Here is an 18859-nt window from a genome sequence, read left to right as displayed (position 1 = left end):
TCCTGAAAGCAGAAGCAGAAATTAAGACAGTTGACTTCTGCCAATATTCTCTTTATGCCTGGTTTAAAAAAAAAGTCAACCTGGGAAAAATGGACAACTATTTTTACATCCTTTATGAATTTCAGGATTCATACCAATCCACAAAACTGTACTTAACCGTAAACAAAGATGTAATTACTATTAGTAATCTTTAATGATACACAACACAGGAATAAAACTATTGCAAGTTCGGGAACTGGCTTTAATGGACAACAGCGATTTCTTCTAAAATCCTTACAGCACTCTACTGCTGGGATTGATTATTTCTGTCTGGGCCCAACTGAATTGCAAAACAGATGTTTATGGCTTAGTCAGAAAAGCCTACGGAGATTTGGCATTGCAGTATAATTTTTTTTAAACCCAAAACACGATTTACCTTAACAATACAACTTCAAATCATTATTTTGCACAAAACCCAAATACAAAAAAAAATTAACAAGCATACCAAACAGAATCTCTTGTTAAAATATTTAGTTGAAAACCATCTCAAACTGGAGCTTATTACCAATGAACTTTTCACCTGATTGAATGTATAAATATTAAGAGAAAACAGCTCATAGATCCAACTGCAGTCAAATGCTGCATCAAGGAAACTTCAAGTGGCAACATGTCTCTGAAGTGCCAGTTCCCATAAATTTTAAAATGGAAGATATTTGCATTCAGTGTTGGCTTTCTGGTAATTGCCAGTTCTTTAAAAAGGAATTACTAGATATAGGCAGCTTTGGAGATTATTTACCTAATGATTTCCTAACTGTGGACATCCTGAAGTTTAGTTTAAGTTAAACAGTGACAATTTCAAAATATTCATGAGAGGACAAATAATGATTAACAGAATGGCTTTTTACAAATTAACAAATGTAATCATCGCCACCATACTTGATTGGCCCCATGACAGCTACCCTAAAATCAAAAGTAAGGAACTGCCTGCAACACCTTTTCAAAAGAAAAAGGCTGCCCATCAACTACCTGTACCTGAGATTTGCCCTGCTCGCCATGGAGAAGCATCTACTCTTCATCAATAACAAACACAAACTATGATATGCAAAGCTACATTTTATTCATGTTATTTACAAAGCAAATGGTGTGCACAATAAAATCTAACATGTAGCATGTGTGCAATTAAATTAATAGAAAAAGAATGGGCTATTTGAAAATTCCTTTCATCGAGACATCCATCCCCAAAACTTCTTCATCTAGTTCTTGGTGAATCAGAGCAGTCTCTCGACTAATGAAAGAGGCCATTTCTTCAATATTCCGGAAAAAACTGCAAAATAAAAGAAGATTTTTTTCCCACAAAATGTAATGAGATAGCCTAGTCAATGGATCAGAAATACATTTTTCTAAAAACTGATGTTTTCACACCAAGCAAACAATTGAGATGACAACTCATAAGTGTTTACTGCAGAACTGTGCAATGCCCCAAAGGAAAACAAACATGAGAGTCAGGTTTAACACTGAAAGAAACAAAATAGCATGATTTTAATATCATTGGAATTTATATCCATTATCAACAAGATACATATATGGATACAACCAGAGAGAACTTTGTGGGAATTTGCTATTTTAGTTTCTCAATCTCAAAAGCTCTCTCATTTGTTCCTGAACACACCAATCCAAACAATACAGTTTCACAAATACTGGCCATTTTTCAGCAATTTATCCAAGCATTTAGTTTCTATGTGGAAATTCAAGATAACAAGCATCATCAAGCCAGTCAGCTGTGAGCATGACGATAGTGACAATTGCCACTTGTACATTATGTACAGTACAGGTTATTTAGGCACAGAGCAAAACTCACACTATCCCACAGGGGTAGGTTATTAAGAGATGTGAGTGCAGTTTGGTCAAAACGTATTGAAAACAAAAATGTTCAAGGTGAAGAGTGAAAAATATAGGTGTACAATGTTAGGAAGAAATTCCAGAGAGTGGGCTCAAATGCTTGAAGACATGGCCTCTTGTGATGGGACAAGGGGAATGGAGATGCATAGTTGCCCAGACTTAGAAAATCTCAGAAACTCGGAGGTTGCGCAAATATTTCAGAGAGGGCAATAACAGTTATACTGAATGAAAATCCTAAATGTGCTATATTGAATAATGGCAATCTGCTCTGAGACAGCAGTAGTTTCTGAATCATGGAGGGTAGGAGGCTGGCCAAGACAATGCCGGACTACACAAGCTTGAAGGGAATAACCATGTCGGAGGGTGTAGCAGAAAGGCAATGATATATACAGACAGGCAATTTGCTGTTTTTTTTATGATGGTTTGTTTCACAGCTCAGCAGGGACAAAAAGAGAAGGCATTGATAAATAAATCTGAGAAAAACAAACAAATCATTGGCCAGGAGGGAGATCATAGCTAATGAGATTGTGAAGTTAAAGATAATGTCATCAGCCCACCCAGTGCTTAAATAGAGGAAGTACAGCTAATCTAGGCCTGAATGTCAAACTAATACTACAGCCCACTCCTGCACATGGCACGCATACTTCTGCAGGTGACAGATTTGAGAAAAGGTTGTCCATTTCTCAGTTCATTGTAAGCAAACCACAGCAGAAACTATGTATCAGAATAAGAGAAAAAAAAAAATCAGGATCAAACAGCAATTGACAGATTAAAAAAAAGCCACATTTAAGATTGATGATTTTTCACCAGAACTAGCAAGTTCTTTGAGAAGTGAATCAGTATTCACTAGATGCCATTGGACTTACAGTTATCTTGATTAAGCCTCCTTGAACCTGCATCCTCTTAGGATTCCATCCCATTCTTTCACTTCCTTCTGCATCAGAACCATTTCTAAGTGGCTGTCCCTTCTTCTTAGTTGTGTGATCTCCTCTACCATAACTGAAAGAGCTTACAACCAGATCTGCTCTACTTCCCATGCTTTTGCCTATAACCTCTTCACTTGCTCTCAGCATAATATTCCTACTGACTTCACCTTTTACCTCATCTTCAACAGATGGTCATCTGCAAATTACACTGAAAAACAATTCCACTCCTCTTTCAGCATTGAGGAACCATTTCTCTGCAACTCTTTGTGCACTCACCTATCTGCACCAACTTTTCCCACGCAGCCACAGGTACAGCAACACCAGTCCTTTCGCTCTATGTCTTCCCATCCATGTACCAAAACGCTCCTTCCCACCCATGGAACAAACTACAGGTACTTAGCTAGATGTAATGGACCACACATAGTGCCTAAACAGATTAGCCAACTGCTTTGTAAAATATCACAGTGTGGTGCGATACAATTCCAAGCTTTTAGTTGCCTGTCACTAATCCTCTGTCCTACTCTAAACTACCTTTGCTTTCCTCCAATGAAGCCCAAGCTTGGGAATTTTCCAATCAGTCCACTGTACAGAGATCTGAACTTACTGAATTCAATCGATTAATATAAATTTGCCATCCCAGTTTATCAGAATTGTGGAAACACAAGAGATTCTGCAGATGCTGGAAAACCAGAGAAACTCACAAAATGCTGGAGGAACTCAGCAAGTCAGGCAGCATCCATGGAGAGGAATAATGAGCCTATGTTTGTTTCCGGACAAGACCCTTCATCAGACAACTTCTCTCCGGAGATGCTCACTGACCTGCTGAATTCCTCCAGCAGTTCATTCAGAATTACCTGTTCCAATGAAAACAGTATCTTCAGACATGTTGCTGAACCTCCTGTTCATTGTACGATTTCAAACTTGTATCATCTGAAGTCTTTTATGTCACAGAGCTCCAGTAGTGTTGTTTTTCTATCTCCTGTTTACATTCCTCCGCTCATCTTCAGGCAGATTATGAACAAATATCCCACTTCTTCCCTCAACCAGCACTATTACTTTAACCAGTCTCTTGGTCTGAACCCCATCACAGATATTCCATTTTTTAAACTTCTCTGCAACTTAAAACATGGTTGATTTTTAATCGTAGTGCAAAATATTAACTCTAACCCTTTCCCCAGAGAAAAGGAGAATTGAAAAACTTGATACTGGAAATTCTGTAATAAGAGAAATTGCCTAAAATACTTGACAGGCCAGGCCACATCTGTGGATAAAGAAACGAGAGTTAATATTTCAGGTCAAACTACTTTAATCAGACCCAAAATATTAACTTTTGTTTTCTCCATCCACCTGTTGCCTTACTGTTGTACTTTTTGTTTCTAATCTTAGTCCACAAGTGCTGCCCCAATTACTGAGTACTCCCACGTCAAGAGTTTTATTTTTTCCCTTCACTTAAGATGAGCAGCATGTATAAAGTTACTTATTAAAGGAAAATTATTTAATTCATAGTGTGGATGCATTGATTGCATCACCATGCTATCTCTCTGTCATGAAACTGCAAGAGTTAGATTGAAAATCAATTGCTTCTTTGGCCACAGTGAAAGCAATTCAATGTATTTAGATCAGATGCAGTTTTCAACAAACTTAATTTGGAAAGACTGCAGATATTGCAGGCTTAAACCACGCTTATTCAGGACACAAGTTTGTGAAAACTTACTTTACATTTATCAATAAATGTAGAGCAGTTAATATGCATCTGAGAATAAACTCAGATATTCCATTTTTATATCAGAACAATTCCAGATCTCAGTATTGAATGTGATTACAGGTGTAACTGCTCATGGAATAGAAAGAGAAAGTGTTGGAAATAGTATTCTAGTCAATGGCTATGGGATCAAAAAGACTACTAGAACCTAGAGCAAAAAGCAAATTGCTGGAGGAAAACAACGTCAGGCAGCATCAGTAGTGGGAAATGCAGACCTTCCGTCTGACCAGATGAAAAGCTCCATCTGAAACGTCAACTTTCCATTTCACTCTATAGATGCTGCCAGAGGTTTGGTTCGAGCACTTAAACATTTCATTCAATTACCTTGAATCAGAAATGGGATACGCTGAGGAAAAAGGTTTTAAGTTACACCATACATGTGGTGATTGTACAAGCCAAGAGGGTGGTAAAGGGCAAGCAAATTGCAGAAGTTATGTCTGCCAAATGAGGTAAATAGAAAACCATGTGAAATCCAAAATTACAAGAGAGGGGCAGAAAACAATACAAACGTGATACAAGGCAGAATGGGTGATGCGAAATTAAGGGGTTCTCTTCCTCAAGCTTATGTTGGGACTCATCTGAGCAATGAAAGAGAGATGACAAAGGTCAAACTGGGAATGGCATAGAGAATTAAAGTGTCTTTTGAAGGAAGACAAACTAAAATATAAATCACTCAATCTCTGTTTGATTTCCAAGCCACACAATAAGCACCAAATACTAGTTTGTAAGTACTACAGGCAAAATCACTGCATCACCTGAAATGTGTGTTTAGTGCCCTGGAGCAGGCAAAGGAAAGATGCTACATTCCTTGCAGTTGTACAGGAAGGTATTGCTAAAAGAGCTACGTGGAACAGTCTATGTTCCAAGCCTACACTGGTGTCCATCCCCACTTTTCCTACATCACATCAACAACTGCATTGGTGCTGCTTCCTGCACCCACATGCAGCTCACCGACGTCATCAGCTTTGCCTCTAACTTTCACCCTGCCCTGTCCATTTCAGACATGTCCCTCCCAATTCTCAATCTCTCTGTCTCTATCTCCAGAGACAGCTTATCCACTGATGTTTATTACAAACCCAGATTCTCACAGCTACCTGGACTATACCTCTTCCCACCCTGTTACTTGTTAAAATGCCATCCCCTTCTCTCAATTCCTTCGTCTCCACTGCATCTGCTCTCAGGAACACCACCTTTTCATTCAAGAACTCCTTTTTCAAAGGGGCTTCCCTGCCCCCATCAATGCTGCCTTCAAAGCTCATCTCTTCCATTTCATGCAGGTCTGCTCTTACCCCATCTTCCCACCACCCTACCAAGGCTAGGGTTCCTCTCATCCTCACTTACCACCCTACCAGCCTCTGCATTGAGCACATGATTCTGTAGAACTTCCGCCATCTCCAACAGGATCCCACCAAGCACATCTTCCCCTCCCCCACCCCACCCCCTTTCTGCAGGGATTGCTCCCTATGCGACTCCCTTATCCATTCATTCCTCCCCACTGATGTCCCTCCTGGCACTCATCCTTGCAAGCAGAACAAGAGCCAAACCTGCCTCCTCCCTCACTACCATTCAGGGCCCCAAACAGTCCTTCCAGATGAGGCAAAACTTCACCTGTGAGTCTGTTGGGATCAAATACTGTGTCAGATGCTCCCGGTGTGGCCTCCAATGTATCAGTGAGACCCAATGTAGATTGGGAGACCATTTCACGAGCACCTACACTCCATCTGCCAGAAAAAGCAGGATCTCCCAGTGGTCACACTTTTTAATTCCACTTCCCATTCTGATATGTCAATTAATGGCCTCCTCTACTGTCACGATGAGGAACAACACCTTATATGCTGTCAGGGTAGCCTCCAACCTGATGGCACGAACATTGATTTCTCAAACTTCTGGCAATGCCCCCCCCCACACCCCCTTCACTATTCCCTCTCTCACCTCATCTCCTCTGGTGTCCTCCCCCTTTTTCTTTCTTCTATGGCCTTCTGTCCTCTCCTATCAGACTCCCCCTTCTCCAGCCCTGTATCTCTTTCAATCAACTTCCCAGCTCTTGACTTCATCCTCCCCCTCCCAGTTTAACTTTTCACCTTGTGTTTCTCTCTTCCCTCCCAACCCCCAATCTTTTTAATCTAATCCTCATCTCCTGCCTCAGCAAGGACCTGGACCCACTGCAATTTGCCTATCGCCACAATTGGTCAATGGCAGACGCAATCTCAATCGCTCGCCACACAGCTTTAGACCACCTGGACAACACAAACACCAGTGTCAGGATGCTGTTCATTGACAATAGCTCAGCACTTAATACCATCATTCCTACAATCCTGATTGAGAAATTGCAGAACCTGGGCCTCGGCACCTCCCTCTGCAACTGGATCCTCAACTTCCTAACTGGAAGACCACAATCCGTGTGGATTGGTGATAACATATCCTCCCCGCTGACTATCAACACTGGTGCACCTCAGGGGTGTGTGCTTAGCCCACTGCTCTACTCTCTATATACACATGACTGTGCAGCTAGGCATAGCTCAAATACCATCTATAAATTTGCTGACGATACAACCATTGTTGGTAGAGTCTCAAGTGGTGATGAGCGGGTGTACAGGAGTGAGATATGCCAACTAGTGGAATGGTGCCGCAGCAACAACCTGGCACTCAACATCAGTAAGACGAAAGAACTGATTGTGGACGTCCGGAAAGGTAAGATGAAGAAACACATACCAATCTTCATACAGGAATCAGAAATGGAGAGAGTGAGCAGCTTCAAGTTCCTGGATGTCACGATCTCTGAGAATCTAACCTGGTCCCAACATATCAACGTAATTATAAGGAAGGCAAGACAGCAGCTATACTTCATTAGGAGTTTGAAGAAATTTGGCATGTCAACAAATACACTCAAAAACTTCTACAGATGTACCATGGAGAGCATTCTGACAGGCTGCATCACTGTCTGGTATGGGGGGGGTGAGGGCTACTGTACAGGACTGAAAGCAGCTGCAGAGGGTTGTAAATTTAGTCAGCTCCATCTTGGGTACTAGCCTACAAAGTACCCAAGATTTCTTCAGGAAGCATTGTCTCAGAAAGGCAGTGTCCATTATTAAGGGCCTCTAGCACCCAGGGCATGCCCTTTTCTCACTGTTACCATCAGGAAGGAGGTACAGAAGCCCAAAGGCACACACTCAGCGATTCAGGAACAGCTTCTTCCCCTCTACCATCCAATTCCTAAATGGACATTGAACCCTTGGATACTACCTCACTTTTTTTAATATAGTATTTCTGTGTTTTGCACATTTTTTAATCTATTCAATACATGCATACTGTAATTTATTTACTATATTTTTTTCTCTTCTATATTATGTATTGCATTGAACTGCTACTGCCAAGTTAACAAACTCCACGTCACATGCCAATGATAATAAACCTGATTCTGATTTTCCCCCCCTCATCCAGTCCTACTGAAGGGTTTTCACCTGAAACGTTGACTATACTCTTTTCCATAGATGCTGCCTGGCCTGCTAAGATCCTCCAGCATTTTGTTGTGTTGACTGCTAAAGCAGAAGTAGGTATTGGAGATAGAACCAGAGCACTCCAGTTTAATTGTTCCTTTGTGGTCTAGATCACTCAAATTAACTGTGCTGTAGTGGAGACACATGACCTTCTGTTCATTACTTACTGAGTCCAGCACATTCAGGGTTTTGCTTTCACTCCTGTTCACTACTTTAAAAAGGTAGCACAAATAGCTTTGACTCAGCTTCTGATATAACCACTTAAACAAAAAAAGGTTGTAATCGTTCACATTCCCTGTCAAAATTGAAAAGTGAGTTTCAAATTAATGGTCTTTGCTTTCTGTAAACAAGAGGTATAGTGATCAAGAGAAATATCTACTTAGATTGCCTGCCAGAAAGAGGAATTTCTGTATGGAGGTCATTTAACAATAATCGCTGACAATAATTTAGAGCTTTTAACAACTCCATAAATAATCTTCACTTCCCTGTGGTCATGTTCATTATGTCAATTTTCCTGGATGTTTCAACCCATTAATGTTATTCTATACTTAACAAGGTGTTTGAGACTGAAATCCAACTTTTCTCCTAAATATAACTCCTCTGCTCCACCATCCACTTAAGTGAAGTACCATCAGGTATAATTACTCATCATAAAATGTCACGTAAATTTCTGCCAGTCCCGAAGAATGGTCTCAGCCCGAAATGTTGACTACTTATTCATTTCCAAAATGCTGCCTGAATTGCCGAGTTGCTCCTGCATTTTGTGTGCTGCACTTAACTTTCCTATTGCATAGAATTTGCCACCTTAGACTTTAACCGTGAACATCTTACATGTGGCAAATCATTTATACAGAAAACACAAAATCATGTTGCCTATGAAGTGAAGTGTCAGAAGTTGGAGTATCCATTTTGCAATTCACTCCTATGCCTCAAAAACAAATATGGGCAAAACTTACCCCATTTTATGCATTACCATAACTGAAACCTGGCTGACTTAACTGGGCTGTGCTAATCCATTAGCAATATGATCCAAAGCTGAACTTTTCCAATTAATTAGATCAGTAGTTGTATATTCCCTCTGTTGTTTTGTTACAGAGATAAAACTAGATGAAACATTGAAGAGGCAGAGTAATTTGAAATGGAAAAGGAACAAACAACCATAATTTTAAAATTCATCAGTTAAATTTAACAGCTTTACAGTTAGCAAATTGAGTCAGATTACAGCAAAATAGATCAGTCAATGATACAGATTAACTCAAAACAAATTTCAGAAACCAGTACCTTTTCATCTCTTTAACTGTATTTTCAGCAGTCACCCCGAGCTCCTTAAATACAGCCAAAGCATTGGAATTTTCTTTGTCCACTCCAAGTCTAAGTCCCTTTAGAAGCTGTTGTGTTGTTTCCAGGTCAATTTTCAACTTTGCTACAAAAGGAGAACAACATTACAAGTCTCTACAATGATACAACTACCATAGGACAGCTAAAAAATATCAGTTTTTTCCCTTCTAAATGGGAATTAGATGAATGTAAGCCACACTTGGCCATCCTGTGCAAACTACGCACATACAGGTTTCCCCTGCCATCCGAAGGTAGAGCGTTCCTATGAAACGGTTTGTAAGCCAAAATGTCATAAAGCGAAGAAGCAATTACCATTTATTTATATGGGAAAATTTTGTGAGCGTTCGCAGACCCAAAAATAACCTACCAAATCATGCCAAATAACACATAAAACCTAAAATAACAGTAACAAAGCAGGAATGATGTGAAAAATATACAGCCTATATAAAGTAGAAATACTTTTCCACAATCATTACTGAACTGTTCCCTGCAGCGAAAATCTCACGCAAGTGCCGTCGGCAGAAAATCTCACGCAAATGCTGTTGGCAGAAAATCTCACGCAAGCACTGTTGGCAGAAAATCTCACGCAAGCGCTCTCCAGTAACCTTTAAGCTATGAAGCTGCCAAATCATACCAAATAACACGTAAAAATACACAGCCAATATAAAGTAGAAATAATGTATGTACAGTGTCGTATCACTTACGGGAATCGGGAAGATAGCTTGCCGAGCACATTGATGATGGTGTGTTAGACTGAGTCGTCGCAGGTTGGGATGGTGCAGTGGCCCCCACCCTCCAGGTCGCCGAGCGACACATTGCCACGAAGCATGCAGGAATGCAGCGGTAGCCAGGAGGCACACAGCACATCTTTAAGAAAAAAGCCGAAATAAACAAGCTAATTAATTAGGTGCCGCCCGACACGTAATTGTCGGCCCAGATCAGTGCCGATTTCCGATTGCATCGCCTCTGATCTGGGCCGACAATTACGTGTCGGCGGCACCTAATTAATTAGCTTGTTTATTTCGGCTCTTTTCTTAAAGATGTGCTGTGTGCCTCCCGGCTATGGTTGCACTCTCCGCGAATCGGTATCTGTCCGTGGCCTGGGGGTTGGGGTGGTGGGACACTGGGGTGTCATCTCATCGTCTGTTTCCATAAGAGCAGGCAGCTCACCTTCTCCTATGACTGCTCGCCTCAATGTCGAAGGTCAAGGTTTGTCATCTGCTGTGGCTGATGTAGAAGGCTTGCTTGACAGCTGAGCCTCGCGCATTTTTCTATCACACAGTTCTTTGTAAGGACTCAAACCATCCTGCAAATATCTCCTAAACTGACGTACCCTTTTGAAATTAAAGTCGTACTTTATCATTACTCATTCGGTTTCCATTGTTATCCTTTTTTCTTCCAATTGCATCAGCTCTTCATCTGTCAGTTCTTGGTCATGGGATGCCAAAACCTCTTCAACATCATGTTCGTCAGTTTCCACAAGCCAAACTCATGTTGTCCTTACTTCGTTCACCACGATCAAAACGCTTAATTATGTCTAATTTTATGCTAACTGCAACACCCTTACAAGCTCTTTCAGGCTTTTCCGATACCTTAGAACTCATCCTGCAAACGGCTGCTCACAGGCACGTGTTTAAGCAAAGCCGTTCCAAATCCAGGGGAGAGCTGCTGCTTGGGGCGTACACTGCCTTTTATCGCGTGCTGATTTTTTATCGAGCGCTGCTTTTTTTTCGTAACAGTGAAAACACCTTCTGAAAGCAAAAACAGGGTACTAATTGTAGGTCTTTCGTAACAGTGAGGTTTCGTAAAGCGAACATTCGAAAAGCGGGGGACACCTGTATAAACAAAAAGTACAATGCACAGCCATTCCCATAAGCAACTGATTCAGCCTCCCCAGACAGCCTCAAATCAATTCCATATTAAAATACCAGAATTGCATTTGTTATGGTTTTACAGTATGGTTAGATTTTTGTTTGAAATATACAATTCTTGTGTTTAAATCATAATAAGGTGACACAAAAAAGGCCTCTAAATGCGAAGATCCTACATAAAAGTTTGGGCAGTTGTGATCCAGACAATACTGGAAACAAGCCCACAGCTCAAAGCAATCCCCACTGAGCACTTAATTAGCAATCTTAGCAATGTATAACTCCAGAGCAGTATTAAGTGTTTTGCTACAACACATGGTTGACACTAAATCAGCCACTAATGCATGATATATCTCTACAGAAGCCAGCACCTGAAGGAGGATGAAAGGAAGTGCAGATTTCCCAAAACACGCCATGAACCATCATGAAGAGAAAGCCTTAGAAAGTGAGCCTTCATGTGCTTGTCCTTCAGCATCACTATCAAGGGCTCATAACTAGCCCAAGAGTTTCAGTTTGGCACTGAAGTATAATAAACACCCCATAAAATAAAATAAACACTTAATAAAACTGGTTATGATGAAATGCCCAAGGTCAATAATCAAAACAGTTGGACAATAAAAGATAACAAAGATTATCTTGCAGGGCAAGGCAGCCGGGCCAGATGGATTTGTTTCAAAGTTTATAAGAAATTTTGTGATATCCTTGCCCCACTTCTCCTCAGAATGATATCTCGATCTAAGAGAGACAAAGCCTTGCCTAAAACATTGTACTAGGCTAACATTTCCCCCATTCTAAAGAAAGGTAAAGAGGAAACAGACCTGGCCAGCTATAGGCCCATTGCACTCCAGAACTTCGATAGAAAGGTAATCACTAAAATGCTGGCTAACTGGCTAAATAAGTATTTGTCATCTATCATTCATCCTAATTAAACAGGATTCATCCTGGGCAGGTTTTCTTTTTCCAATGTCAGATGCCTCCTTAATACTATGTATGCTGATCATGGGAAAGCTAGTGGGGCAGGCAATTTTATCCTTTGATGCACAGAAGGCTTTTGACCAGATTGAATGGCCTTACATGTTTGAATCACTGTACAGGTTTGGCGAGTCACTTATACCCTGGGTAAAACTGATATACGCCAGCTCAATGTGTTCTATTATAACCAATGGTGACAATTCAACTATGTTTCTTCTACACTGTTCAGTTCAGCAGGGTTGTCCTCTCTCGCCGGCCCTCTTTGCCGTCGCGGTACAGCCTCTCGCCCTAAAAATAAGAAGTCATCCAAGTGTTGTGGGTTTGAAAGTGGGAGGTAATGAAACACTTATCAGTTTATATGCCAACGATGAGATACTGTACTTACAAAACACAGAAAAGTCAGTCCCCCTTCTTCTAGATTTAGTCTGCCAAAAGAAGTGATTATCAGGATACTCAATTAATTGGACAAAAAGTGACTTCATGCCCCTCTCTGATGTCTACACACTGGGTTTTTTGGCATGAGTCCCGTTTAAAGTAGTTAAAGATCACTTTACTTATCTTGGTTTGGCAATACCCAAAGATCCTAAATTAATATTTAAATTAAACTTTGCGGAGTTTATTTCAAAACTTAAACAGAATATAGAAAGTTGGAAAACCCTACCTCCTCTGTTCATGATTGGTCGTTTAAATTCAATTAAAATAAGTTTCTCTATCTTTGTCAAAATCTACCCATTTTTCTGACATCAGTCTTTTTAGAGTAGGACTCCATAATTTTGTCTTACATCTGGAATTATAAGAATCACAGGATTTCAAAAATCCATTTGCAAAAGCACTAGTCTGAAGGATGGCTGGGATTACCTGTATTCAGACATTATCATTGGGCTGTCAATGTTAGGGCTCTAATGTTTTGGCAACAGGGGGCTCCAGATAGCTTAGTCCCTGGGGCCCCCTTGTGGCTATATATGGAGTCTAACTCTGTTGTCAATTCCTCCTTGCCAGCCATGCCGTTCTCTAAGTTAAAAAAGCCTGGGATTTCAAAAAGTTTAAGTTTTGTTTTGAAAAATTCCATCAGAATTCTAAATCACATTAGGAGTGTTCTGAATTTACCAGAAACCTCTGTACAAACACCAATCTGTTCAATCACTCCTTTCTACCCTCATGGTCAGATAAAACCTACCATGCTTGGAGGGAGAAGGGTTTGGTTTCTATTGAAGACCTGTTTGCAACATTTATCCAAGATATCCTGAAGTGGGAGGGTGAAGAGCCAGAGGTCCTGGTACATATAGGTACCAATGACATAGGTAGGAAAAGGGATGAGGTCCTGAAAGAAGAATATAGGGAGCTAGGAAGGGAGTTGAGAAAAAGGACCGCAAAGGTAGTAATCTCGGGATTACTGCCTGTGCCACGCGACAGTGAGAGTAGGAATGCGATGAGGTGGAGGATAAATGCGTGGCTGAGGGATTGGAGCAGGGGGCAGGGATTCAAGTTTTTGGATCATTGGGACCTCTTTTGGCGCAGGTGTGACCTGTACAAAAAGGACGGGTTACACTTAAATCCTCGGGGGACCAATATCCTGGCAGGGAGATTAGCGGGGGCTACTGAGGTGACTTTAAACTAGAATGGTTGGGGGGGGGGAATCAAATTAAAGCGGCTAGGTGTGAGGAGGTTAGTTCACAACAGAGGGATGGGAACCAGTGCAGAGAGACAGAGGGGTGTAAAGTGAGCGTAGAAGCAAAAAGTACAAAGGGGAAAAGTAAAAGTGGCAGGCCGACAAATCCAGGGCAAGCATTAAAAAGGGCTAAGAGAGTTGTAAAAGAGTGCCTGAAGGCTTTATGTGTCAATGCAAGGAGCATTCGTAATAAGGTGGATGAATTGAAAGTGCAGATTGTTATTAATGATTATGATATAGTTGGGATCACAGAGACATGGCTCCAGGGTGACCAGGGATGGGAGCTCAACGTTCAGGGATATTCAATATTCAGGAGGGATAGACACGAAGGAAGGGGAGGTGGGGTGGCGTTGCTGGTTAAAAAAGAGATTAACGCAATAGAAAGGAAGGACATAAGCCGGGAAGATGTGGAATCGATATGGGTAGAGCTGCGTAACACTAAGGGGCAGAAGACGCTGGTGGGAGTTGTGTACAGGCCACCTAACAGTAGTAGTGAGGTCGGAGATGGTATTAAACAGGAAATTAGAAATGTGTGCAATAAAGGAACAGCAGTTATAATGGGTGACTTCAATCTACATGTAGACTGGGTGAACCAAATTGGTAAAGGTGCTGAGGAAGAGGATTTCTTGGAATGTATGCGGGATGGTTTTTTTGAACCAACATGTCGAGGAACCGACTAGAGAGCAGGCTATTCTGGACTGGGTTTTGAGCAATGAGGAAGGGTTAATTAGCAATCTTGTCGTGAGAGGCCCCTTGGGTAAGAGTGACCATAATATGGTGGAATTCTTCATTAACATGGAGAGTGACGTAGTTAATTCAGAAACAAAGGTTCTGAACTTAAAGAGGGGTAACTTTGAAGGTATGAGACATGAATTAGCTAAGATAGACTGGCAAATGACACTTCAAGGATTGACGGTGGATATGCAATGGCAGGCATTTAAAGGTTGCATGGATGAACTACAACAATTGTTCATCCCAGTTTGGCAAAAGAATAAATCAAGGAAGGTAGTGCACCCGTGGCTGACAAGAGAAATTAGGGATAGTATCAATTCCAAAGAAGTAGCATACAAATTAGCCAGAGAAAGTGGCTCACCTGAGGACTGGGAGAAATTCAGAGTTCAGCAGAGGAGGACAAAGGGCTTAATTAGGAAGGGGAGAAAAGATTATGAGAGAAAACTGGCAGAGAACATAAAAACGGACTGTAAAAGCTTTTATAGATATGTAAAAAGGAAAAGACTGATAAAGACAAATGTAGGTCCCCTGCAAACAGAAACAGGTGAATTGATTATGGGGAGCAAGGACATGGCAGACCAATTGAATAATTACTTTGGTTCTGTCTTCACTAAGGAGGACATAAATAATCTTCCAGAAATAGTAAGGGACAGAGGGTCCAGTGAGATGGAGGAACTGAGCGAAATACATGTTAATAGGGAAGTGGTGTTAGGTAAATTGAAGGGATTGAAGGCAGATAAATCCCCAGGGCCAGATGGTCTGCATCCCAGAGTGCTTAAGGAAGTGGCCCAAGAAATAGTGGATGCATTAGTGATAATTTTTCAAAACTCGTTAGATTCTGGACTAGTTCCTGAGGATTGGAGGGTGGCTAATGTAACCCCACTTTTTAAAAAAGGAGGGAGAGAGAAACCGGGGAATTATAGGCCGGTTAGCCTAACGTCGGTGGTGGGGAAACTGCTGGAGTCAGTTATCAAGGATGTGATAACAGCACATTTGGAAAGCGGTGAAATGATCGGACAAAGTCAGCATGGATTTGTGAAAGGAAAATCATGTCTGACGAATCTCATAGAATTTTTTGAGGATGTAACTAGTAGAGTGGATAGGGGAGAACCAGTGGATGTGGTATATTTGGATTTTCAAAAGGCTTTTGACAAGGTCCCACATAGGAGATTAGTGTGCAAACTTAAAGCACACGGTATTGGGGGTAAGGTATTGGTGTGGGTGGAGAATTGGTTAGCAGACAGGAAGCAAAGAGTGGGAATAAACGGGACCTTTTCAGAATGGCAGGCGGTGACTAGTGGGGTACCGCAAGGCTCAGTGCTGGGACCCCAGTTGTTTACAATATATATTAATGACTTGGATGAGGGAATTAAATGCAGCATCTCCAAGTTTGCGGATGACACGAAGCTGGGTGGCAGTGTTAGCAGTGAGGAGGATGCTAAGAGGATGCAGGGTGACTTGGATAGGTTGGGTGAGTGGGCAAACTCATGGCAGATGCAATTTAATGTGGATAAATGTGAAGTTATCCACTTTGGTGGCAAAAATAGGAAAACAGATTATTATCTGAATGGTGGCCGATTAGGAAAAGGGGAGGTGCAACGAGACCTGGGTGTCATTATACACCAGTCATTGAAAGTGGGCATGCAGGTACAGCAGGCGGTGAAAAAGGCGAACGGTATGCTGGCATTTATAGCGAGAGGATTCGAGTACAGGAGCAGGGAGGTACTACTGCAGTTGTACAAGGCCTTGGTGAGACCACACCTGGAGTATTGTGTGCAGTTTTGGTCCCCTAATCTGAGGAAAGACATCTTTGCCATAGAGGGAGTACAAAGAAGGTTCACCAGATTGATTCCTGGGATGGCAGGTCTTTCATATGAAGAAAGACTGGATGAACTGGGCTTGTACTCGTTGGAATTTAGAAGATTGAGGGGGGATCTGATTGAAACGTATAAGATCCTAAAGGGATTGGACAGGCTAGATGCAGGAAGATTGTTCCCGATGTTGGGGAGGTCTAGAACGAGGGGTCACAGTTTGAGGATGGAGGGGAAGCCTTTTAGGACCGAGGTTAGGAAAAACTTCTTCACACAGAGAGTGGTGAATCTGTGGAATTCTCTGCCACAGCAAACTGTTGAGGCCAGTTCATTAGCTATGTTTAAAAGGAAGTTAGATATGGCCCTTGTGGCTACAGGGGTCAGGGGGTATGGAGGGAAGGCTGGGTTCTGAGTTGGATGATCAGCCATGATCATAATAAATGGCGGTGCAGGCTCGAAGGGCCGAATGGCCTACTCCTGCACCTATTTTCTATGTTTCTATGTTTCTATTTAGTCTGCTGAAAGAGAAATTTGAGCTGCCTCATTCACTTTTTTTGTTACTTACAAATTAGACACTACATTCAATCTAAGATTTGTAATTTTGATATCTTTCCAGGGAAGCATATATTTTTTGATATCTTAAAGAGCCCTCCTGACTCCAAGCATTTAGTTTCTAAGTTTGTACGTTTGTTCAATGGTTGTACTGTAGCCTCTACTATGAAGATCAGGGAGGCCTGGAGAGAGGAATTGGGCATTGAACTACCTGAAGCTGCCTGGGACAAGAGTTTGTCTATGATACAGGCTTGCTCTGTTAACAGCAGACACCAAATGATCCAGTTTAAAGTTGTCCACTGTCTTCACTATTCTAAACTCACGTTGCACAGGGTTTACCCTTCTGTCTCGCCAATGTGTGATAGATGCTAAGGGACGGAGGGCACGTTGTCACACACCTTTTGGTTTTGCCCATCACTGACTGGATTTTGGTCCAAAATATTTGACTGGTACTTACAGGCCTATAAAAGATCCTTCCCCTTGGAAGCTGGTCTCGCCATCTTTGGCTGTTCGCAATCCACTCTATGCTTCCCTACAGTCATACGACAGTATCTGATGCTGGGGACGACTGTTGCCAAGACTTATCTTGAGGGAATGGAAATCACCCTCTCCCCCTTCTTTTTGGAGACGGATGGCTGACATGATCTCAGTCACACAGATGGAAAGACTCAGGTTCTTGAGAACCAATTCAATTATAAAATTTTCGGCTACCTGGGATCCATTTCTTGCCTACCTAGACGAGGCCGGGGACAGATGAATAATTCCCCCCCAGCTGATTTCTCACAGCCCTCATTTCAAACTTAACGTTTAGCACTTTTGAGTACTTTGCACAATAGGCATCCCTCTAATGTTACGTCCCTTTTTTTTCTTATTTTATTTTTACACATGTCTGAGCTTACATGTTCTTGTTGATTTCATTGTTTTTTGAAAATTTTGAAAATAAAGTATTAAAAAAAAGATGATCTTGCAGGAATGGAATATTGCTTTGCAAAATAAATTTCGACCGGTGTGAAATTAAATCAATGTTTCCCCAAGCCAAATCCATTCATGACAACCACATTAATTTGTTGAAATGGCAGAAGTATGGAACTACATTTAATGGAAAATTTGCAAATTACAAGACTCTTTCAATGAGGTGATTAAATAAAATACCCATACAGCCAATCACTGGGCAGCAGCCTTCCCTAGATCATTGCCCAGTTGCTCTAATGACCGTCTAACTCTCCAGGCTGGAAGAGGAGAGAGAGGGAAAAAAAATCAGTCTCTAGGACAAGTATAATATACTCGTTTAGGGTGTAATGCCATCAGTTGAATAATTTCTCAGCATTCACAAATAGCAAATGAAAGATCTTGAACAGAATTCCAGAATTAAGCAAATAGTAACCAAAGGGGAAGATTCAAAGTACTACCATAGCACAGTAATCAGGTAGCTTTTGCAAATTCTAGCAAGTATGTGACTATTATTCAACTATTATATAATTGGATCACCATGATGAATACAATGCACGAAAATACTGAGAGACATGGGTGTAATAGAGATTAAGGAAACCAAGAATAAAATGCAGATAAGTTAATGCTATCAACACACAATGATATAAATTGCAAAGGTTTAATATTAACTCCTTCTAGTGTCATGATGCACTCAGGAGTACCAAATACAGCAAAAGCTTTGAGACTAAACAAGATCCCTCATTATTGCTCTAGAACTAGTATTGCAGCCAGCCAAGTTATGTCAGCACAATTACAACACCATCCACTAAAACAATGTTGCAAATTGCTCAGACATGTTCTATGTATAAAAAAAAAATCAGGATTAATCCATCATGATATACAGCAAGTCTACTTTCAATCAAC

The 18859-nt window shown here is 41.2% G+C and overlaps 1 protein-coding gene across 1 annotated transcript in view; it reads right to left on the bottom strand.

Moving 5' to 3' along the window:
• Positions 1-938: 938 nt before the first annotated feature.
• The window catches only part of haus8 (HAUS augmin like complex subunit 8), a 74741-nt gene continuing 56820 nt past the window's right edge, over positions 939-18859 (bottom strand). Inside the window, exons 14-15 of the mRNA XM_063032042.1 lie at positions 9345-9486; positions 939-1303 (exon numbers count right to left, since the gene is read on the bottom strand). Of these exons, the coding sequence (XP_062888112.1) occupies positions 1183-1303; positions 9345-9486 (263 nt within the window). The 3' untranslated portion in view covers positions 939-1182. The remainder of the gene's footprint in view (positions 1304-9344; positions 9487-18859) is intronic.

The sequence above is a fragment of the Mobula hypostoma genome, chromosome 24 (assembly GCF_963921235.1).
Source record: "Mobula hypostoma chromosome 24, sMobHyp1.1, whole genome shotgun sequence".
NCBI lineage: Eukaryota > Metazoa > Chordata > Chondrichthyes > Myliobatiformes > Myliobatidae > Mobula > Mobula hypostoma.
This window is presented reverse-complemented; position numbering and strand designations above follow the sequence as displayed.